General features: G+C 39.6%; 2 protein-coding genes across 5 annotated transcripts in view; one reads left to right on the forward strand and one right to left on the reverse strand.

Moving 5' to 3' along the window:
- Positions 1 to 428: 428 nt before the first annotated feature.
- On the reverse strand, positions 429 to 11,402 carry GTPBP6 (GTP binding protein 6 (putative)). Its single transcript, XM_027726387.2, has 10 exons — positions 10,802 to 11,402; positions 8,085 to 8,222; positions 7,613 to 7,683; positions 5,911 to 6,041; positions 5,123 to 5,193; positions 4,531 to 4,689; positions 3,402 to 3,610; positions 1,890 to 2,038; positions 1,432 to 1,584; positions 429 to 1,131 (listed from the first exon to the last, which is right to left on the reverse strand). Exons 1-10 carry the CDS (start codon positions 11,385 to 11,387, stop codon positions 990 to 992), a joined length of 1,809 nt encoding a protein of 602 aa, XP_027582188.2. The 5' UTR covers positions 11,388 to 11,402; the 3' UTR covers positions 429 to 989.
- The window catches only part of LOC113990715 (cohesin subunit SA-2-like), a 58,632-nt gene continuing 45,521 nt past the window's right edge, over positions 11,197 to 24,307 (forward strand). The window contains exons 1-7 of one of the 4 annotated variants that reach the window (XM_027726381.2): positions 11,198 to 11,359; positions 11,471 to 11,640; positions 15,218 to 15,425; positions 15,980 to 16,064; positions 16,703 to 16,849; positions 19,587 to 19,683; positions 20,687 to 20,763. In XM_027726381.2, coding sequence (XP_027582182.2) covers positions 15,400 to 15,425; positions 15,980 to 16,064; positions 16,703 to 16,849; positions 19,587 to 19,683; positions 20,687 to 20,763 — 432 coding nt within the window. In that variant the 5' untranslated portion in view covers positions 11,198 to 11,359; positions 11,471 to 11,640; positions 15,218 to 15,399. Of the gene's footprint in view, positions 11,360 to 11,470; positions 11,641 to 15,217; positions 15,426 to 15,979; positions 16,065 to 16,702; positions 16,850 to 19,586; positions 19,684 to 20,686; positions 20,764 to 24,307 lie in introns of those variants that run through there. The other 3 variants (XM_039388818.1, XM_027726380.2, XM_039388819.1) reach the window with 3 other exon arrangements.

The raw sequence follows: 24,307 nt of genomic DNA on the forward strand, positions 1-24,307 counted from the left end.
GAATATACAGGAGTAAAAATTAAACATTACATTTATGAGGAAGACTTCCTAAATGCTTTTTTACAGTGCTTTGCATCCTGTTCTTACTCTGTGTACTTCATAACAAGTAGTCATTCAGTTTTTGTTATGTTACAGGTACTCAGAAGAACTCAGAATGTTCTTCTGCCTATCTTTTGTACCCTTGTTTCTCTAATAAAACTTGATCTCTCTGTGTAATATGGACTGAAATAGCTTTGTTTCTCCTTTCCTGATATTGACTGTTTTATTGGTTCCCAGCAGTAATTCATAACTCAAGTAATAGATCAGTTGTGATTGGTTTCTTTTCTTTTGTTTTCCTTTGTGGAAAGGTTTGCTGTACCCTAAACGTCTTCTCCAAGACTGACACAGTAATAGGTATTTTGGATAAATTACTGTAAGCAAGACAACTGCATGGGTAAAAGATGTTCACAGCTAACTTTATTCAATACTTTAATATACAAATCTATGGAGTTTTTTCTTCACTGCAATATGACATGGCAGTTATTTTGTTTATGTTCATGCATTCTGCTTGAATACATACTTATTTATATACAACAATATTTTGTTCACTTACTTTCATTTTCCAAAGATCCTCTGAAACAACTATAATAAATATTTTATTTTGAAAAAGGGGATAAAAAGCTTTACTTATATGATATAAGGAACTTGGTACTTTTCTGAAGGTTAAGTCAGATGCCATTCCATGTGTTTGAGGTCCACAGCTTATAGCCAGCAACAGTTTTAACATTAAAAATTTAGTGTTGTCCTTGCAATTGCTGATAAAATTAAGCTCAAAGGTCTCATTGTTTCCAAACAGAAGTTTTCTGAAACAGTGTCCATTTCTAAAATGTGTCAAAAACATCAATAAGGGAAGAAAAATAAACTTCTCAACACTGAGACTAACAGGTCATTAACTTCATTTTGCATCCTCTCAATGATACCAATTTCTTTTCCTAGAAAAAGATTCAGTTTCATGACATGAAAATCTTACTGTTGGGAAAGAGGTTTTTGTATCTGCCAAAAGCAGAACTGCTGATTATCACCTTCACCCTGGCTGTGCCATCTTCAGGCATGACTTCTACTTCCTGAACTGTTGCTTCTTTATATAGCCAACTGTAAAAGTAAAAGCATATTAACATCTTAATGGTATGACACACTGCATAAAATGTGATCTTGGTTTAGGTCAACATGTTCTATCCAGGTAATTTAACACTTGAAAAGATGAAGTGCTTTGCTTCACTTCTCCAGGATATCTAATGGGGCTATTTTTTGTCAATAGGTCAGAAAACTTTGATAATTATATCTGTCATTCTTAAGCAGATTAAAATCAGTATGATATGATTTGGAAGGTTTAGGACATGCACAACTAAGTCGTATTTCTCCAAATCCTTCATACAATTCAAAATTATTTACCTTAGTTGAGGTCCCTCTAAGTTGACATCAATTGTCAGAATCTTCTTCCCTGTTGCTGTCAGTATTTTCTTCTCTATTTCTTGTTTCAGTTCTTCTAAACCATGCCCATGTAGAGCAGAAATAGCTAAAGCGTTTTCTTCTGTGGGTTTATACCTGAAAGAAAATAATGCCTAGCACGTTTGTTCATGAAGATTAGATTGTGAAAATATTCCAAACTCAATTTTAACTGAGTTACTTTATACTGGCACCTTCTACAGAGGCCACTTCTTTTATGACTAAAGTGATTTCTTTGGTTATTAAAAGATAATTAATTCTTTTTAAGACCATAGTTACATACGTAAAAGATTGAGAAACACTATTAAATGTATACCGAAGTGTGGGAGCTCTTCTAGACTAAGAATTAAAGAGCTTCCAGAACATAAGAAATGTTTAAGTACACTTAAGCATCTCCTGCTTACCTTTCTATCAAGTCCACTTTGTTATGAACTTCTACTATTGAGTCCAATAAATGGCTGGGAAGATTAAGATTCTTCAGAACTGACAGAACAGTTGCTTTCTGGAGGATGGTTTCTGGATGAGTAATATCCCTCACGTGAACTATCAGATCCTAGCAAGGATCAATATACAACACCAGTTACCAGGCTGTAGAGATTTTCCACCACTTTTGTATTGCTTATTCATATAAGATACTTCCCTATCCATTAGATAGTATACTGGCAGGTTAGCACTGTAAAATTAACTACTGAAACAGTATTAAACCAATTCTGTTTCTTAGACCATGATGGAAGAAAATCTATAGCAGCTTAGTATTTCACTTCACATTGAGCACAAATTGCCTCCAACAAACCTGAAACAAACCCTGTCAACCAAGCTAGCTACAGAATTAATATTTCAAGTAATAGCTGATCCATTCTTTTCAAAGACAAGGCTGTGTAACGATAAGGCTTCAACAACACCAGAGGAAAAAAAGAGTGAACTCTAAAAAGCACTTTTAGAAGAGTAATGGCAGAAAAAATGTTTCAAAAATGGAGGGAAAAAAACCCCATGTAACTTGTAATTCTATTTTTACATTCAAAATGCAGAAGATTATCCTTATGCTTAGCTCTCAGGATACTATTACTGGTGCTTCAATTAAAAAGCTTTATACAGAAGTTATCAGTTTCAAGTATGCACACAATCATGTTTGCCATGATAAAAACCAAGCAACCAAATTCAATATTTGCGTTCAAAATGTTTCATCATCTTTGCTCAAAACACTGCTTTAAACTTTTGAAAATCAGTAAGAAACAAATTTCTTGCCTTTCATTTAACACTTTGGAGAAAAACAAACAAGACAGTTTCAGCCAGGCTTTGAAAGCCCCGGTGAAATGTAATCCTCAGAAGCATTCTAGCATCTAGCCACCACTGAATTTAATTACCTTTGATGATACAGGCTTTTTTTTTAAATGTCTGTGTGTATGTATGCAGCTTTACACTTTGCTATAACACAGGAAAATAACGAGAAAATAACTGGAAAAGTACATTTATGTTAATTACGTGCTGCCTGCATCACATCACAATCACCCACTTTCAGTGCTATAGGAAACCTTAAGTTAAAACCAGATCATTTCAGCAGTTTTATTTCAGTTTTAGCTCCTAAGAAAGCTAGTCTCAACTCACTCAGGTGCACTGTTCAGATATTTAATCAACAAAATCTGATTTATCTGCTTTACATATCACGGAGAAGGACACGTATATTCCAAATAAGCCCTTTCCAAAATCTCTTCATATCTGAATGTTCTGCATAATTTCAAGTATCAGAAAACTGGTTTACTGTAAGATATATACATCATTTTCTGAGGAAACTATTATAGTCAGCCAGATGTTTCACTAAGAGCAGCATGTCAATTAATTTCCCCTTTTTTGAAGGAGTGAGGATTATCTAACAGGAAATTAATTTGATTTCTCAATTTTTATAGTCAACTACTTACTGTATAAGCCACTTCTTCTAATGTAGCTGAAAAGGACTCAACCAGATTATGTGGAAGATCAGTCAGGAACCCAATGGTGTCAACATAAATAACTGCCATATGTGAGGGCAGATAGCCAGCATGGGCTGTAACATCGAGAGTGGCAAACAGCTGATCCCTGGGTTGAAGTCCTGCTTCCCCAGTCAAGGCCTTGATCAAAGTAGTTTTTCCTAGTTAAATAAAAAAAGGACAAGATTTTAATGGCTTGTTTCAAGTAAAAATGTCATTTGCAAGGCCCAGGTGAATTGTATGATGTAACATATTTTCACATCTACTTCAGTAATTTTAATGTGATCATTTAGTAATTTAGTGATCAGTTATCTATATGATGTTAGGAAATCCAAAAACAGTCTTATAACTCAGAGTTGGGTTTAAGGTGAATGTATGGAAGCTATGCTGTGAAATCACAAGATGATCAAAGACTGATTTGATCTGTAAAGTGACCTACCCACATCTTTGTGCAAGGTAAGTTTGTTTTTATAAAGTTGTTGAATAAGAAAATGAAATGGTCTTAAGATAATGTAACCCAGAAAAAAGTGTCTAGTCCAAAGTCTATTTATGCCTTGTGTAAGAATTCAAATTTAAAAAACAAAAACAAAAAACCAGTTTAGCTTTATTTATATTCTCTTAGGAACACGTCTCAAAACACTACACATAATCCATGAAAAGCTACAGTGCTTCTTGAGCACATTTCTCAGATCAACTGCCAACTCTTCTCAATTTTCTTCCTATGCCTCAAGCTTTCACAGTGATCTAAACACCTATGTACTTTTCTCTACCCATTCTGATCAAGTAGTAGTCTCATATAAAGGGACACCAACACTACAGTCTTCAGCACTATATATAAAATCTTTTTGGCACAACAGGTGCCAGGCATTTCTCCAAAACATGTCTCCGAGACTGAAAAAAACAAGCAGCTTAATTTGCTTTCCTAACTGTAACCTAACTGACATAAATTCATTACACAGATTAAAAACTGATTAAAATATGAAGCCTACTCACACAGAAATGAGATTCTGGCTAGAGTTGCTAATTAAAAATTAGACAATATAATCTCTTTCACGTTACAGTTTCAGGAGGTTTCACTTACCGCAGTTAGTATAGCCCATGACTGAGATCATCGGAAACTCGCGTTTTCTGCGCTGAGTTCTAAGTAAAGACCTTTTTCTTCTTAGTTTCTCCAGGGCATTCCTAATTTTAAGTTCTCTTTCTTTCAAGATACGATTCTGTGTCTCCAGAAATGTTTCCCCTGAAAAATACAGGTGAATAATTGGCCGAACAGTTTACAAGAGAAAAAGTAAACTAAGTGTTGTGCATTTGGAAAGCAAGTGAGTTAGCACTAGGGAATCTGAAGTTAGAAATAAGCAACTAAAGCTATGTATTCTTGCCTAAGAATCAGAGTAAGTAATTATTAAAATATATGCTAAGTACTTTAGAATATCCATGCACACTTATGATAAACCCCTGTGGCAGGAAATAGTCTGTTCTTGACCACTTACTGAGAGAGTACAGACCAAAACTTTACTATTTAACTTGCTTTGTACATTTGCCTAATTAGATGCAGAACACGCAGGACAGTTTTTCCTCCTGACCTCCTCCAAAGCAAGTAAGATGCAACTACATTTGTTTAAAGGCTATGGAGGAAAAAAATCTTCTAATTCATGAGAATATTTATACTTTACCTGAGCCCATGATATATCGTGATCCACCTCTCTGCTGATCTCGCTGAGACACCTCATTTTTCAGATTTGACCTGGCAGCAGAGTAACAATTAACTAGAATCAATTTTCTTTAACTGAGCTATTCTAAAATGCCTAAAAAATGTGAAGCAGTAGTGATATTCTGACAGTACAAATAAAAACAGCAAATGACTGAGCTGTAAATAAAATCTGCTCACGGCAAGAAGCCTGGCAAAAAAAATCCAGATTTTCCTGGCTCAACTGTGGTTTGATGAAGCATGCAACTCTCTCAGCAAATTGTAATTGCTATTCTGAAACTTCAGAGAGGCAAAGATACCTCTGATGCATCCCCACAACTCTCATCAACTGCCATGTATACATTTCTATGCCACGTAATGCAGAACTGTGGAAAATTCAGACAAGAATTAATGCCTCTAATCTTCCTTGTTTATAGCTTTCCTCATTAAACCCATCAATATCATATATTGGATACACATATCCAATTACTACATATTCTTGCAATACATCTTCCATTTTAGAAAGAACTGGAACCTTTTCCTGATAAAAACATTTTTTAAGACTATCTATTGAACACTTTCTGGTTTTGCCTGTCAGCTTAAAACAATGACATTATAGCAAACATTTCTATTTTCTAATCAATCTATGCAAACACTGTAAAAGTACTTTTTCTTTACAGTACTGTAAAGAAAGTATTGCTATTTTTGTTACTGTAAAGAAATAGCCACTAAAATGTGTAAATATCAGTATGCGATTTGCACAGCTCGAGGTACCTGAGAAGTGGAATTTCGGCCAAAGCTATCTGCAGTTTTGCTTCTTTAGTCCGGGCATTACAACGAAAAATGTGAAGTACAATGGTGTATCTGTCAAAGACTTTCACACCCCAGGCACCTTCTAGTTCTTTCTTTAGCCATGAAAGACAAAATAATTGAGATGTCTTTTGTCCCTCGCAGTATCACTAGATCATTTCCTACACAGCTCTACACTTACAGTTAGCTGATGGACACTTGAACTCAGAGGATCTCAGGATTCCATTTCAGTGGATGGGCAAGGATTATGAGCATGCAAAGGCAAAATTTGGTTGACCATGAAGAAAACGAGTTAAGAAGAGAGTTTAGAAAGTAGAACTTTATGCCTAGGCTCATCAAATTCAGCGAGAATCCTTCCATTGCCTTTAATGGATTCTGGCAACACCTCTTACAGCATTATCACAGAATCAAGAATCTCAGTGGTTAAGTCCTTGTAAAAAATAATTACGCAATACTGGAATGGGAAAGGATAGGGATAACACAGGAAAACAAGAAGAAAAAGATCACTAAAACTTGAAAAAAAATAGAGAGGAAGGCAAGAAAAATATTTAATAATAAGTTTTTCACAAAATACTTAAGAACTCCAACTAACCAAAATCCCTCACCCTTGATCTAATTCAGCAAAAGACACTTAAAAGTACGCACTAGTTTCCCTATGTCAACTCTAAAATTCAGAATGCTTGTGTATCCATGTATACATATACATATCCATATATACATGTTGTATACATATTCTCAAACACTTTATTGAATCAAGTCTCTTTAATTGCTCTTAAGATCTAGATTTGTGAAAAGAAAAAAAAATAGCAAATCCAGTACTAAAAGAACTCATACTCAGAGAATAAAAACTAGGAAATTGAAATGAAACAATTTCAACTTCCCTTTCATCAACAAAAGGAAGTGCTTGAGATAACCATCTACTAGAGATACTTACCATCTCTTCATTTTATAATTAGGAAAAGCATTCAAAATTACCAGCAAAGCATTGATGTTTGCTTGCAGGGTTTGCGTGCACTTTACACCCTGAATGATGTTATACATACAAAACCCCAAAAAAGTATTTATTTCAGTTTGTCTAAGCATTTCAAAAGAGTATCTACAGTTCACGCACCAAAAGTTTTACTGCCAGTGTTAAAAAAGAGAAGTACGCTCCGCCCCTCAGCATTTCTTTTTAAGGGTTAGGAATGAAAGTTTAAATATTTGAAACATTAAAAAGTAATCTTGCTCTCAATTTACACCTCATATTCAAATTACAATTGAGCATCCACTGAACTATAGGAAAATAAAGACATTATCCAGTTCCGGTACAGGCACTTGAGCATATAGCTATTCCAAAACGTTGATGTTCTTCATAAAACCACCATGTTGTGAACAAGACGTTGAGTAACTTTTCCAGCATTTTAACTAGGGCAGTGGCAAATGTGGAAGATGAGTCTATAACAAATGATACTAGGCTGCTGAAAAATTCCATGCACTAGAGCTGGCAAACAGATATATCAAGTGGACAAACACAATAGGCATTAAGTTTCATTTCAACAAAACTCAGTCTTGTGCCTTCATATATTACCAATTGCAAATTCAGTCATAACTGACCGCTTCTCATAACATCAATACCTTCCAAACAATACCAATGTAAAGAATATCATTTGATACTGTATTCAGTTACCTTTGTCAGTGAAGATACTCTTTGCACATTCAAGAAGACAGCTGTCAGGTGTGGCAATTTTTTAATCTTTTCTGAAAGATAACCATTGCAAAATATAGTGTTAAATGTAAATTCTCTTTTTAAAATTCCCAGACTATAAACCATTTTGCACTGAGCAGAATGTTCATAAAACGTCAAATGGCACCATATTCTTTGTTCATGGAACAGTTGCAATTGCACTGATTTAGTACTGTGCCAAGAACAGTTGCCAGTTTCACTTATGTCCATCACATATACTTACTAAGTTGCCTCACACATTTGCTGGGAGCACAGGTTATGCCTATTCTGTATTGCTTTTGTAACTTTAAAACATTATTTGAAGTTTGTCTGCAAATGTGTATGATGGATAAACAAAATTCTCCCTCTATTCAGCTTTCACACCTATCCTTAAACAGTTCAGAATGATTCAGTGCTGAAAGATCTCAGTCCTTACCTGTCAAAACCTGAAAGTTCCCTTTGCCAAAAACAAACTTCTTGTCAGGATTTTTTGTAGGAATAATTATTTTATCTAAAACTGTCCAATTCTGAAGAGTATCTACAAGAGCGACGGCCTCAGCAATCTGTAATTCAGCTTCAGGAACATAACAATAATAAAAAAGAAGAAATAAAGATTACAATGTACCATCATAACTCTGCTCAGATCTCCATTAGCTACAGTACATGCATGAACGTGGAAAGACTACACTACACTGAAATTCTACTTGGGTATTTATTTTAACCTCTAGCACAAGGAGCAAACTGTCTTACCTCTAATCAGAGTAATTGAATAGTTTGATGAAATTTTATCACACAAAGCATTTTTTGCCAGTATAAATTATTTTTGCGGTTGTTGATTTAGAAGAATTTTTAATTGTATTGACAGAAACTACCAAGCTTTTTGGCTAAACAAGTGAAAATAACAACTAGCTGGAAAATCTGTTATTTCAGACAAGCACAAAACCATGTGATTAACACCTTGGTGTTTTGAGGCAATATTTTAAGAATTATTAACATGGCATAGCCTGCTGCTTACTTCACAGCCACTTATTTGTAAAGGACCTACACTAGTTTATGACTTGCTAGAACCAGCAAATTCCAATCCTGTATTCTGGTGCATCACTTATTTTTTGAAGATTTTGTAAAACTGACTGAAAAACACTACATGGGCACATCAGATCAGCAGATCCAGTCTTGATTTGCCAAAATTTTCCTCTTCTCATAACAGATTTATCAAGTGTCTCTAGATAGCAAAATGTAATTTATATACTAAATAGGTTACCTTGGTCCAAAAGGTAATGTATTTTGAAAGATAACCATGATCCGCTTTATCCTCATATATTGTTAGTATTTCTTGTAAAACGCAAATATTTCCTGTTCTATCTGTGGTGTTTCAACAATCATTCCAAAACATTTTTTCCGACTTCAGGCTCTTCATCTGGAGGGCCTCAAAAAATGGAAAGGGATCATTGCTATTCTTCTGCATGTTTGGACGGAAAGCTGCCTTCATATTTTATTTATTTTTCAGTTGCAAAATAGGAGTGTTTCCCTAAATTCTGAAAAGGTTATAAACTTTACTTTGCAATGTGACAATTTGTTATAATTAGCAGCATTAATAAAACTAAATGACATTTAGGTTCATGACGTAATAAATTCGAATACAAGAATAGATATCATATATAAATTGTCTATTGCCACCCAGAGGGACCTGGACAAGCTCTAGGAGCTGGCCCATGGGAATCTCAGGAGGTTTAACAAGACCAAGTGCAAGGTGCTGCACCTGGGTCAGGACAAGCCCTGGTATCAATACAGGCTGGGGGATGAACAGCTCAAGAGCAGCCCTGCTGAGAAGGACTTGGGGGTGCTGGTGAACGAGAGGCTCCTCATGACCTGGCAATGTGCCTGCAGGCCAGAAAGCCAATTGTGTCCTGGGCTGCATCAAAAGCAGCGTGGCCAGCAGGTAAAGAGAGGTGATTCTGCCCTCTACTCTGCTTTGCTGAGAGCCCACCTGGAGCTCTGCATCCAGCTCTGGGGTTCCCAGCACAAGACAGACATGGACCTGTTAATGGAGGTTGAGGGGAGGGCCACAAAGATGATCAGACAGATTGAACCTCTCCTATGTTGTTGAGAGAGGTGGTAGAGGGCTCATTCCTGGAAATATTCAAGGTAAGGTTGGATGGGGCTCTGAGCAAACTGGTCTAGTGGCAGATGTCCCTGTTCATTGCAGCGGGGTCAGACTAGGTGACCTTTAAAAGTTTCTTCCAACCCAAACTATTCTGTGATTCTGTACATAAAAAGCTAACTTACCAGACGCTTAATACTTTCTATTGCAACTTTATAATTAAGAGTTTGAAGAGTAGAATCAAATACATCACATATTTTAATTGTGCAAGATTAGAGCACATGTATTAGCTAGCTACAAGGATTTCTGAGAGAAATCTAACAGTCGTCCTAAATTAGGTCCTTACAGAGGACTTCTTGGTGACTGCATCACTAAGTAACTGCATAACCACTTTAAGTCCCTGAGCGGACTTATACAAGACTTCATCTTCACTGCACTCTCTTCTTTGGACAGGAAAGTATTCCTGCTCTTCAGCCAAGTGCTGGGCAAGCCTAAGGTCAAAGGTCTCCTGCCCAAATGGCCAGGCAGCACGGTTCAGGGCTGAAGGCTATTAACATTCAGCTAATGAAGGGGACACCCGGCTGTTTCCCTAAGGAACCTGTGCACTCCTGCACTGAGATGTTTTGCTGTCAAAGATACAAAGTTAGTATGATTTACAAGTCAAAGCACAGATCTGCCAACACTCACTGACAGCTCCTTGTCTTTTAAAAGGTTGTCAAAGAAGGAAAGAATGACCTAGACCTTTTATCCGAGCTTGCATTTTGCAAACAGCATTTCGCAGTTTCTCCGCTGTAAGAGAGGGTCCACTTCACGCTGCTGGCACTAATCACGGAAGCAATTAGGTTGGAAAAGATCTCTGAGAACATCGAGTCCAACCTGTGGCCGAACACCACCATGGCAACTACACCATGGCACTAACTGCTGCATCCAGTCATTCCTTAAACACCTCCAGGGGCGGTGACCCCACCACCTCCCAGGGTACTTCATTCCCAGTCCCCTGGCTGTATTCCTGCGCACCGCAGCGCTCCGGGAGCCCGCCCGCCCCCCCGCACCCGTGGTGAGCGGCGACTTCCTCGGGCCCCACTTGACCGCGGGGTGCACGATGGCAACGCGCTGCGCGCCAGGCTCCAGGGCCAGCGGAGAGGGGCCCAGCAGCTCCTCCAGCTCTGCCTCATCCTCCTCCTCTTCTTCTTCCTCCTCGTCTTCTTCTTCTCCACGGCCGCCGGCGCCCGCCGCCCCTTTGCGCCTCCCCCCGCCGCCCGTGCCCGGCGGGTGCGGAGCCCTGAGCCGAGCGGCGGCGCTGAGCGGGCGGGCGGGCAGAGGGCGGCAGTGCCAGCGGGGCGCGTCCAGAGCTGCCGCCGCCGCCCGCCGGCAGCGCAGCAGCAACGACCGCGAGAGGCTCCCGGGCCCCATCGGCTCCTCCGGGCACGGCAGGGAGGGACCGTCCCCGGCCGCGTCCTTCCGGCCGCCGCGGAAGCGCCGCCGCCCGCCCATGTGACGGCGCTCCCCGCCCCCGACGGGCCCAGGCAAGGCCGTGATTGACGCCGGGGCCGCGCGGGGCCTGGGCCCGCCGCGCCGGGGGAGCGCCCGGGAGGGAGGGGGCGGTGTCGGTGAGTTTAATTTCTTTCTCTGTTTCATACTCTTCTGCGGCCGGGGGGAGGGAGGGGCCTTCTGCCTCGGTTTGCCTGGAATTAATTCCCTTTGTTTTCCTTTCTTGACAGTTTTCGGCTGCTGTTTCGCCCGCGAGAGCCGAAGGGATGAGTTTTTAATGCTCTCGATCTCGGTGAAGTTCCTTCGGAAGGCCGTGTCAGCTTTGCTATCTGTGCTGCTGAAAGAATGTAGCGGAAATGATAGCCGAGCTCAACGCAGTCAAGAGCCTTCCCAGCCAAAAGTAAGACCTGGCACAGGTTGCCTCTAAAATTTATTTGGTAAATTAGGGTGCTGCCCCGTGGATTTGTGCCTTGCAGATACCGCGACAATCTACAGTGTGTCATTCTGGGTGGGAGGGGGAAAAAAAAAGGCATTTGCTGTGCGCTATGTCTTCTTACTAATGTGTTAATTTTATTCTCTTTTATGTATTGTTTAGCATCCTCCTAATGTAGTGTTTCATGCTGTTTGAAAGGGACCTTGGCCTTAAAAGCTTTTCTGTGCCTTATTCACTGTAGTGCAAATGAACCTACTTAGAAAAAAAGAAAAAGGCAGATTCATGGTCAGTGCATGTGTTTCCTTCAGTGGTGAGTTTGGGGATGCTGAGGGGGAAGAGTACTAAGTAATCTATAGGCTCCCTGTTGGGACTGGAGGGGGCATAGCTGTTTTTGTCAGGAATCCAGCCTTCTCCCCCTTGTAAAGTATTTTTCAGTCATCAGTTGATTTGATCTGAAGTATTCATATTTACAGAATGATAATTAGTTCTACTAGAGCAGATATAAATAAGTAAATGGTAAAGTTAAAACATTTGGGCATATCTTGTTTGGTTTCAAAGAGTGAAGCTCCTTAGATGTCCAGTGTTGAGTGCTTTGAACTCATTGCAGCCCAGTCTTTGCTGATCCTGTCACCTGAGCCAGTTTGCTCCAGGTATTTTACTTCATTGTGCTCTAATGAAAGCTGAGAGAGTTGTAGTCCATGATGACAGTTAATATAGGTTCCCATACGGCCTTTCAAGTATGTTTCATCTGAAACCAGCCTTTTAGCTTCAGGAGCGTCATGAAGGCACCTGATAGTTGTTTAGTGGAGCTTCTTATGTTGCTTCTTAAAGATGAAGCACTTGTGTTGAAATTTGTAATTTAAAAAAAGCTATGTGTAGGATTCTTTCAGTAACATAGATTAATTGTTTCTTTTTACACAGCTAAAGGAATAATGTTATCTTTTAGGTAAACAGATAGCTTTCTTATTAAGTGTTAGTCACCAAATGTTCCAAAACTGAGTTCAGAAGTTATCACAATAGTATTGTGTTTGAGATGAGGACTAGACGTAGGACTTGGCTTCCTTCCTACTTCAGGTGTTTTATCTCATCGGTAATACTTCAAGTGCTAGTGAAAGGACCATATTGTGGCAACAATGCAAGGTAAAAATTAGTCTCTGAGAGTTATGTAACTGAGCATAAAGGTGAAAATTAGGATGAGGTAGGAAGGGAATTCGGCTTATGCTTTCTTACTGAATGCTGATGGAAGCAAACTAAATGGCTAAGAGCTGTTTCTTCCAGTGCTTGAGGCAGTGGATTTATGTATGCAAAAATATTCAGGTGTAGAATAACAGGGGGTGGAAATAAAAACCTAACTAGTTCAGAATTTGTTAAACCTACTGTTGCACTCCTGTAGTTGAAAAGCTGTTAGATGGAGTTATGGATAGGGATCGCTGCAGAAGTGATCCCCATGTCCTCCTCAACTAGGTACGGTAGTTCCTATGTTGCTCAAGAGGATAAGGTGATGTTATAATTCTTTTAACAGTTTCTTCCAAAGAAATGTAGTTGTGCAAATAAAGACTCCATTTAAATATCTCATTTGATTGCTAAGTGCTTTTATGGGGTTCAGTTTCTTGGTGTTGGTCTAGTTCCTGCAAATATTTACGTACCTGCCTTATGAATAACCTTACTGGAAACATCAGTATTAAAAGGGAAAAAAAAAAAAAAAGAGAAGAGAAAAGAGAAGCAAGAGTATTAATAGTATTTGAATTTTAAAATTCCTCTACTTTAGTGTAGGTTGTCTGTTGTAGTTCTTCCTGGGGCATTGCTGTGTTCTGTGGCGTGCTGATAACCAAACCAGTTCAGAAACCAAATGGATTTCTAGTATTAATATTTAGTGTTTAGTTACATTTGTTGAGTGTTTAAGACATGTTTCGTTGCATGTGTGACAGTTATTCTGGTTTCATCCCAGATACGTTGTTTTATTTGGCATTGTGAGCCCAACATGAGGAAGCTGTAGATCAGCGTTCTTCTCACTCTTGCAGGTTTTGCTGAGCTTTGGTAACACGCTGTTCCATATGCCAGGCATTCCCTTGCTTTGTTGAGCCCCTTTTGCTATAAGTACATTTTATCTTGCATAAGGTACAAAGTAAGTAGCATAGGCCCAGTAGACACTGTCTGCAGTGCCATCCTTCAGGATGTTCTTGGGAAAGAGATGAATGAGTTAGAACTTCAAAGAAGTATGTTCTAGACAGAAGTACTAAAACCAGTACGTGATCAGACAAGTACTTGACGGAACTGTCCTGCAGCAGTTCTGATTTTTTAATTAGTTAAATGTTTTAAATGAACTCAATCATAGTTGCTGTAATCAAATGCAGTGCATTTATTTTCATTACGAGATGGAGTAGGTTGCTAAAGACTACTTGTAAACAATTCAGGAAAACTTTTTGAAAGCGTGTTAAGTGTTATGTTGAGGTATAAATGGAGAAACAGGTAACCCATGTTGGATTGCATCTGAGTTGTAGTTCTAGTGAAACAGTGCAAGTGAGAACTTGTTAGTCCAGCCCCGTAGTGTTGCATTCTGCTTTGAAATCAAGAGTGAAGAGATTTAATCACAAAGGAGAACCATTTACTTGACAAACATGTTTGGATTCTTTTTGGTTTTGTGGTCTGTAGAAGAATCTGGGAAGAGCAAACTGGCATCAGAAAAGCAATACATATTGCTATCTCTTGCCGCTTGTTCTTTTCAGGTAGGAAGCCTCTGGTGGTACTTGAGATACTTAATTTCTGTGGCTCACAATTATAAGTCAAGACCCTTGAAAACTTTTACAAATGATTGCCTATATCATGCTGACTCAGCTGTGAACTATAGTTCATTCTACTTTTCACATGCAAAAGTCCAGACTAGAAGTCCTGATGTAAGGATTAGTTCATCCTTAATTATTTTCTTTGCTTCCGTTTGTCAAACATTGTGGCACGGTTTGAACTTTTCTATGAGAAGTGGTTAATTGAATTTAACTTTCATGAGACTTTTCTCTGTAGGGAAGGTAAGCATTTACATAATTGTATTTAGAAATTTTGCACATTTTTATGTAATTTTATATTTATATAGAATTTTTATAGGAGCCTTTGGAAGCATAATTCTACGTTGCTTCTTGAAGTGTCTCAATAGATTAAAAAAGTTAACAGAGACGTTTTTAAATAAAAAATTCTGTCTGCTCTCACTGGCAAAATAACATCAGGACCTTGGTTGTGCAGTTGATGCTATTCAGCCTCAGAATTTGCTTTGCAAAGCAGTCTTGGGAAGTAGAACAACAGGAATGCTTATCTGGCATTGATAAACCTTGCTGGAGTTGAGCTGGCTCAGCATCCATATCACAGTTAATTCTCCATCTGGATTAACCAACACTGGATACTGGAGAGCTGACTGTATTTGACAGTGTAATACACTGTCTTTCCCTTTGTAAAGTGGTCACTTGTGTTAGCACACTCTCTTGTTGCAGCAATATCATGAAAATAAAGTAATTGTACACTCTCATATTTACTTTCTTTTTGTGCCTTCTTATAGTACAAGTCAACTGGCTTCATGTCCTGGCCACTGTAGTTTAAAAGGAGGCCATAGCAGTCAGCTTCCAGCACTGGACCTGCTGCACAAGTGGGATCCAGCTCGTCTGCTCAAATGTGACCTTTGGCAAAGCACATTGTTAGCATTGGGAATGATGAAAAGTGGCATGATTTCATTGCAGATAAATGTATGGCTTCAGATCTCCCAGAAGGTGCATCTTTCTTTATAAAATTATTCCTCCATCGTATTAGCAATGACCTGCAAATGAAATTTCTTATGTGTCTTTTTTCTTCAGCATGTTTTATAGACAAAATAAACCAGATTCCTCCTCTCATTTTAAATTGTACACCCGTCAAATATTACTGCCTTGTTTTGTTTAGAGCACCCGCAGAATGAATGCATACTTGTGTTATTGGTTCATGGTGCAAAGCTGTTAAGTCAACAAAGGCTGCACTAAGTCAACGTCAGCTTTCTGTTTCATTTACTTACTTTCTACTTCCTTGATATCTTTGATAGTTTTCCTAGTTTTCTGATTTTTTGTATATCTTACAGGAAAGCCAATAGTCTGAAAAAGGCCCAAATTTCTGTTGTATTTTTAAAGTTTGCTGTTTGTTTTTTTAGTAACAAAATGCCATAACTTCCAAACAATTAATTAAAAATACTAAAATACATATAAATGCTTTTATTTTCTTCTGTTGTTTGTGCTGAAGCGTGTAGTTCCGTGTTCTCATTGCTAACCCCTTCAACATGTTTGTTACACTTTAGAGTGAATGCTGTCCATGATGAGACTGTGCCTGAGTCTGCTGTGCAGAATGGCACCTGTGTGAGAAACGGCAACCTGAAAACACCAGTAAGTCGGTTTTAAAACTTTTAAAAAATATTTAATTACTTAAATTGCAGAATCTATTTTCTGTCTCATTCCATTGTTACAAAAATGATACTACATAAAGTAGTTTCAGTGCATCTAAAATCTAGTTACTGGATATAGCTTGATCCTCAAATTCCATTGGCTGGCATCAGAACCTCAATGCTGGCTCTCAGTTTGTTTCAGCATGTGATTTTCCTTCCCTGGGCTTAGTGTGCAGCTGATGTCGATCTGCAGGTTGTGAGTTTAACCTGAGAGTGAAAAGATGTAGAGGAGTTTCTGTGCTTGCTGTCTGTTCTTCAGAAATTACAGCTGATACTGAAAACTGCCTTCTGGGTGGTATACAACTGTACAGAAGATTCTTTCCTGTTATACCTTCCTATGCTTATGACTCATTGTTGAGAAAAAATTCAAGCAGATAAATCCTTTCTTTCATTCCCTTTTAGTACAGTTGTGTTTGAGAAAGCTTTATGGGTGTCCTTGGGGGATAAAAGTTAGCAGCCTGGGGAAGTGATCGCAGTAAGGGTGAAATAAACTCATTGTTAGGGGATAATTCATGTGTCTGTGAACGTCTGGTGTGCACTGCGTTTTCTCACGTGCTTTCTTTGCTTGACTCGTTTCAGAGAGAGAAACGGAAGGTCCGAGAACAGTGTGAAAACATAAGGAGGAATTCTACCAGTAGCAGGAGAGTGAGCCGGCTGCAGAATGGCGAAGTCGTTGAGGCAGTTACATTGTTTGAAGTGGTTAGCATGGGGAAGCAGGCCATGCAGGTATTTCTAGCACTGAATTCTGAAAGGTCTTGGTAGAAGGAAGATGGATAAACAGTATTTCAGGCATTTATACTGTGTAGCATTTACATTTTGGCATAGGTGGGGAAGAAACATGTTTGATTGGACAACTGTTATGAGCATGACTTAAAAAGAGCATCTTGCATCTTCAAGAAATTAGTCAAAAAGTAGCTGTCAGATATGTAAAAAGAGGAACAGAATTATACCTAAAGCAGTGTTCCTAAGGCAGTGCCTGAACATACTGGAAGATAATTATTTTAAAAAGTGTGGAAAAGTCTCATCAGTAGCAGATTTTAGTTGTCCAGGATGCTGAAAATCAGGCCTTCCTTTTTTTTTTGTCTCCCTAGGTGCTTTCGTTTTGGTATTTTTCTTTTACCTCTATTCCAATGTGGTTTGATAGTAGTTTGCATAATAGTCAGGTTTCCTGTGCGTCTATATAGTTAGCTTCAGTGTGAGGAAGCCCACCTCCCCATACTCTGTGAGCACATGTATACATTATGTTTGTATATGTGTATGAAAATCTGGAGCCCCAAATATTTTTATACAGTTATACCTATGTCTCCAGTGTGTAGTGTCTGTAAGCAAAGTGTATGTGTGTCTGTGCACGCATGCATGGAAAGTACATTTATATTTTGAATGCGAGGCCTTAGTTTTTCCAAGATGTTTGTGTGGATGGACTTTTGCCATGCTTAAGCTGTGTTAACTTCAGTAGAGCTCCCTGAAGAGCTCGCCTTCTGCTATGCAAACCGTGATGGGAAGGTGCTGGAAAGGCAGTAGAGCTTGAGCTCTGCTGCTGCTAGAATTTAATAGACCTGTGTAGCACTACCAGGGGGTTGAAGCCTGGATGGTTTGTCCCAGGAGGCCTGTGTCACACAGGTTGTAGGCTGTACTGCACTAGAGATGAAATCTGGAGTTGTTTTTTGGTTTAAGTGTAATATGTGAACTATTTCAATTTGCTGCACAAACGAAGTGCTGGAGAAGAAAGCTCCCAGGGAAAATTGCTATTAATTTAATACTAATTATTAGATGGTGCAGTGGTTAAATATATGTGTTTTTGTTTTGTTTGTTTATTTGTTTGTTTTTAAATTAAACTGTTACTTTGATACTAGCAAGAAGTCAGGAGGATGACTTTTTTTTATATTAAATTTATTAAAACTGTGGTTATGATGTCATGGTTTGAGATCCCCAAAATCTAATTCCCTAGTCTAAGCCCCCTCCCCCATCTCAACCTAGTATAAGATGTGGGGTTTTTTCCAGACAAAACACGAGACTCAGAATGGGGGAAAGGGAATATATTACAATGACTGTACAAATAAATATTATAATACATTATACACATGATCACAACTATCTCTACCATGACATAAGTATTTACAGTGGATCAGATCTCCTCTCCCCTCCAAATAAAAGTCCAGGAGGGAAGAAGGACAGATCCCTTCTAGTCTCTGAGCAGTTTCTCTATGGTAGCAGTCATCTGTCCTCTTCACCTGCATGCAGCTGATAGCTGGATTATTGTAGCTGGATTTCTTCTCAATACACACAAGGGGATCTCCAAGGCCCTTGGCCCGTCGTCTCCAAACGAAGGGTCTTCAAGACACAAGGGGGTCTCCTTTCACCCCTCTTGGCTCTCCTTCGACTCCAAGCGAAGGCCTCACCTGTGGACTGCCAGCAGGGACAAAACTCGCTTCACCACAGGCATATCACAAAGTGCAGGGGCATCTTCGTGAAAGTCCCTTCCTCAGGGGGTTCACCTCTGAGTCAGAACATCTTGGGCAGCTTTCAGTTGAAAGCCTTTGCCCCAAGAGTTCTACCAGAGCTCCTGTGCTCTGTCTCAGGCTGCCACCTTGGCAGCAGTGGCGAGGCGGGGGGGGAAGGCCAAGGTCACCCCCCTCTGCATTCCTCTCCGTCCCGGTCCAGCTTCCCAGGATGCTCTGAGCTTCTCAGCTCCTCTCTGTAGTGCATGTCGCACTTCACCCCTCCCTTCTAGGACGTGAGGGGTCTCCAAGGAGTTTGGGGGGTCTAGTTCAGTTCTTACCCCCAAAACTCTGTAGCTCTGCTGCTGACTCTCTTTTCTCGGCTCTCCTTCCAGGAGTCCTCTCTGCGGTGCATGCCGTTTGCTGTTTGGTTCAGTTCTTATCTGTCCTTAGCCATAGTCTCTGGACGCTGCTTCTGCTGCTGCTCTGTCTCTGCTCACTTACAGTGGAGAAAACCTTCTTAGCTCTCACCTGCAGGCACCTAGCCCAGCTTTATGCTGTTCCAGGTCCCTGCAGCCCCTGCTGGGGGCTGGGGGGCCAAAGCCCCCCAGGGGCTTCTGCCCTCTGCTTCTCGTGGCCTCAGAACATGGCTACCACCTCTACAACCAAACTACAACTCACCTTCTCTTCCGTTTGCTTGTGGTATGTTTACATTTCGCAGGAGCGCAGATTGGACAAAACTTCAAAACTTCCAGGGGTCACCACCCCCGGGGTTTTACCATTTTCTTAGCTTCAGGGGGAAAACCTGGTTCAAACCACTACAGTAGTTTAAGGCTTCATTTTGCCCCAGAAGGAGTTTTTAAAACTATTAGAAATGGAACAGAATTGTGTGGAGTTTATTCTTGTTTTTATAATTTAATGGAGATGGAACAGTGTTAGTTTGTGTCTTTATTATGGATATTGTCAGTGGAGTACAGCATACTGTGTTCAGCTCCTGACTAATGAGTTTCTTTAATCTGTTCTAGTCTGTAGTAGATGACTGGGTTGAAGCTTATAAACAAGACAGGAATGTGGCACTTCTAGATCTGATCAACTTCTTCATTCAGTGCTCAGGCTGTCAAGGTAATTTACCCTCTTAGTAGCCCTTTCCATTGTCTGTGGATGAGAATAGTCTGAAGTGTGCTTTCTAAAATGGAATTTTTCTCTTCAGTAGATCATGCACTTATAATCTGTACTGTTCGTTAAGACAAACTCCAGATGGGCAGGACTAATAGTAAAGAATGCTGCTGGTTAAACTCTTTGACTCTGTGTTCACAGCATTCCAGCTCTGAGAGTTGTATTTGAACGTGGTTTGCGAGGTCAGCTTTCTGAAGTGGCATGTCACATCGCTTTGCAGAATCCCCACGTAGGGAAGATGGTTTTAATGAGTGTTCTAATTAAAATCCAGTGTTTCAGTTGCCATTTGTTTTGTAATTTCTGAATTTATTTTGTATTGCTGGTATCTTTGTCTGAAAAGAAGCAGCTAACAAATTCAGCTCCCTGCTTTGGTGGCTAGAAAAGCAATGCATTGCCTCATTGTGGCTCTTTTTACCAGAGGGTGGTGAAGCTGTCTGTTTGGTAACAAACATTGAGACACTGACTTATGGGGACAATCTGCTAGTGAAATGCTTCAAGATGTCAAGTAAGAGTTTTAAGAAGACAGTTCTGTTAGTTTGAAACTTCTGAGTGTATTAGACAGCTAGAAATGTACCTTTTACACTTCTTTTTTTTTTTCAGGTCTTTGCCTAATATGCCTTCTCTCTAGTATTTTGGGGTCTTTGACTAGCAGTGGGCAAAATTTTAGTAAATCTTTGAAGTAAACGAGTGGACAGAGACAGGGCCAGACAGCACAGAGCAGACTTCTCTAAAGTGCATTTCAGTTTTGGTTCATCAGTACTTTTTCTTATCAGTGAACTTATGTGTCTCTTAATATATCTATTGCCCATAGCAGTGTAGCAGATAAATAAAAAAGAGTCCTACTTTCTTGGTGTTTCTAAATTTGAAATAAAGTCCTTACTGTGGTTTGGACTTGATTAATGTTGTGTGGTTGTTGATAATTCTTGTTTTTAAAACATTACTTTCCTAGGCATGGTAACAGCAGAGATGTTTCAAAGTTTGCACAAGAAGGATGTCATGCGAAAAATGACGGAGACCTTTGATGAGGTAGGCACAGCTTTGACTTTGCATGCCTTTTTTATATAAATAATAGGCTCTACCTTAATAGCCAACCTGGTCAGAGTTCCTGTTGCTTATTGGGAGCTGTGTCCCATTTCCTTAATTTAGAAAAATAATCCTGTTTTTCAGAAGAGAAATTTGGTGTTATAATGACCCATTTTAGCAGCAGCAGGATATGTTTTTTGTAAGTCACTTTTATTTTGAGAGTGTTATTAGGGCTGTCTAACTGCAGTCTTCCTGAATCTGACTTTCTCTTAGGAGTTCTTTTGGTAGTGACTTCCTACAGGTAAATATAACTTGGTGTTTCAGCAAGTAAATGGTTCTTTTGGTATTTGGTTGATGGGTCCTTTAAAAAATACTAATATAGATTACTGATATTTTTAACTGACATTTTTATTTGAATATGTTCCTTCCGCTTTATTGATACTATGATTTTTAATGATTGCATTATGTCCTATGAAAGAAGAAAATTTTTTAGATAATTTTGAAAAAATGGTGAATCATTTCTTGTGGATTGTTAAGAAAAACGTGCAGCTTTACAATGATGCTTCTCTGCTTGACTGCTCCTTGGCTAATTATGGCAACATTAAATTTTCTACAGTGTTCTCACGGTTGCTTCTGTGCTTTTTTTTCTGTATTTGTCACCTCTGAATTGATTTGTCAAGCAGCAGCCATCAGCCTTGCTTTAATTGAGCATCTCTCAAAGACCAGCTGCTGTAGAAATTCCCACAGAGGATGAATTTGTCAATATGGTTTTCTTCATTTTAGAAGTGTAGTAGTTCTTGGGCTAATTTTTGACAGAAACGATCCAATATGTGTCTGGCCATATGAATTAGTAATCTGGCACTTCTTTGCCAACTAAATTAGGCCTGATTAACACTCATGGAATTGTAGGCACTCTGACAGATACAAACATGTGATTGTTGTTATCATCATCCTGGAAGTATTACAGCTCTGTAACCTTTTCATCTGTCCTGGTGGGCAAAAAGGAAGGTTCTGCAGTTACCTTAGAAACTGTATTCTGTATGCTATATAAAGAAAGTAAGTTCTCTCTTATCTTTTTCATAAATTAGATGGAAATGTCAGTTAGTGATTAAGTTAGTTGAGAAATGATGCCATAGAGGACTACTATTTCAAAACCATTTTTTTAAATGATAGTAGTAGTGAAAGTAGTAATGAGAGTGGAGAATATTGCCGTGTATGTGCTCGAGTACCTCATCTTGCCTTTTAATTTTTATTGTTTGTTTCTAGCATTCAGAGGATTGAAAAATTAAAGGTTTTTATGTAATTCTTCATTCCTGATGATTTCAGTGATTCAACCATGGCATTGCTGTTCAGTTAAATAATTGCAACCTTGTACCAATGCTTCCTCCTAAAATTTTCACTAGTGTTAGTGGGAAATGTCAGTGGAGTTGAATTTTGCAAGAAGTATGAAGGGCAGCAAGAAAAGAATATATAAATATTCTGGGTGGCGAAGCTGTCTGTTTGGTAACAAACATTGAGACACTGACTTGTGTCAGTGATCTTCCCAGTGATCCCTGGGAAGGTGAAGAAGCAGCGAATTCTGGAAGTAATGTCCAAACACATGGAGGTTAAGGAGGTGATCAGGAGTAGTCAGCATGGATTTACAAAGGGGAAATTGTGCTTAACCAACGTGATAGCCAACTATAACAAAGTGAGTAGTTTGGTGGATGAGGAGGGATGAGCAGATGTTTTTTTGTCTTGACTTCAGTAAGATTTGATACACTGTTCTCATGTACAAGCTGGTGAAGTATTGAGTTAGTTTAGTGGACAGTTGGGTGGACTGAAAACTGGCTGAACAACCATGCCCATGAGGTTGGCACAAGGTCCAGTTGGAGGCTAGTCACTAGTGCTGTACCCCAGGGTTTGATATTTGGGCCAGTGCTGTTTATCATATTGAATCATGACCTGGACAGTGGGACAGAGTTTGCTCTTAGCAAGTTGTCAGATGATACAAAAGCTAGACCAGGTGGTTGTTCTGCTGTTCAGCGGGATCTCAACAGACTGGAGAGTTGGGCAGAGGGGGAGCTCATGAAGTTTTACAACAGGAAACCCTGTAAATCTGGGGATGAATAACTCCATACACCGCTATGCGCTGGGGGCTGATTGACTGGAAAGCAGCTCTGCAGAGTAGTATCTCTGTGTGGATGACAAAATGAACATGAATCAGCAATGCACCCTCACAGCAAAGTTGACCAACAGCCTCCTGGGCTGCATTAGGCAGGGCACTGCCAGCAGGTCATGGCACGCGATCCTTCCTCTCTGTTCATACTACTGAGACCACATCTGGAGAGCTGAGTTGAGTTCTGGGCCTCACAGTACAATAGATAGAGATGGTTTACTGGAGTGAGTCCAGTGAAGGGCCACGAAGATGATTAATGAGCTTTCATATGAGGAGAGGCTGAGAGAGTTGACCGTGTTCAGTCTGGAAAGAAGGTGGCTCAGAGGAATCTCATCCGTGTTTAAAAATACCTGATGTGACAGAATGACAAGGAGGAAGCACAGCTCTACTCAATGGTGCCCAATGAGACAGTGAGTGCAAAGGCAAGCCAAGATAGGCAAGGGCACAATCAGAAATGTATGAAATTTCACCTGAACACAAGAAAACTTTTACTGGGAGGGTGGTCAAGCAGTGGAACAGGTTACCCAGAGAGGTTGTGGAGTGTCTGTCTGTGAAAATATTAGTTGACTGCACAAGGCATCACCTGACACTGAGAGGACAGACATGTACTTTCAGGGATCCTTGGCAGAATGATGGTGGCACTAATTGTAGTTACAATTAAAGCTTTATTTCTTAACAATATATTATGATTAGTCTAACACAGAATTTATGATTAAAATGGCAGAGGATTTCTACAAGAAGAATCAATGTAATATCATAATATAGAATTTATAATACAGCTCAGGTCTCACTGTCCAGCAGCAGCTCTGGTCAAAGTTCATCATTTAAGTCTTGCAGCCCCTTGATTCTATAGACTGCTCTGGTTGCTGTGATGGTTCCCTGTTGTGTGACTGGGTCATTGCCACCACCTGTCTGTCTGGATGCGTGGGACCTTCAAGGCCAGTAAGGAAGGAAGTACTTGGCCTAGCTCTCAAAAACCATGAGACCACTAGGAAGGGGAAGAAGAAATCTGTTTGGTTTGTCTACTTGGTTCACAGGACCTTCTGGTCCTGAGAATGAGGGAAAGGGAATGAATATGTGACCTGCTTGATCACAGAGAAGTGGTGCTTGCCTCATAAAATGGCATTAGTTATGCTAAAGACATTAGTAGGGGTTGAGTCACACATGGCACTGGGCAGCCTACTTTGGCTGACCCTGCTTGAGCAAGTGGGCTTGGTTTAGATGATCTCAAAGAGTCTTTCTCAATTTCAATCTTTCTGTGATTCTGTGAACGCTTTTGCTGGTGTTGGCTGCAGAGAATGTGATCGTTGAGGCATTTCCTCTTTGTGGTCTGTGGTATTCCTCAGTGGTGAGATAGACTTGTCTTTAGGACCACTGTTTTCTGTTTTA

The sequence above is a fragment of the Pipra filicauda genome, unplaced genomic scaffold, assembly GCF_003945595.2.
Source record: "Pipra filicauda isolate LSUMZ 115617 unplaced genomic scaffold, ASM394559v2 scaffold68_size4259465_pilon, whole genome shotgun sequence".
In the NCBI taxonomy this organism is placed as follows: domain Eukaryota; kingdom Metazoa; phylum Chordata; class Aves; order Passeriformes; family Pipridae; genus Pipra; species Pipra filicauda.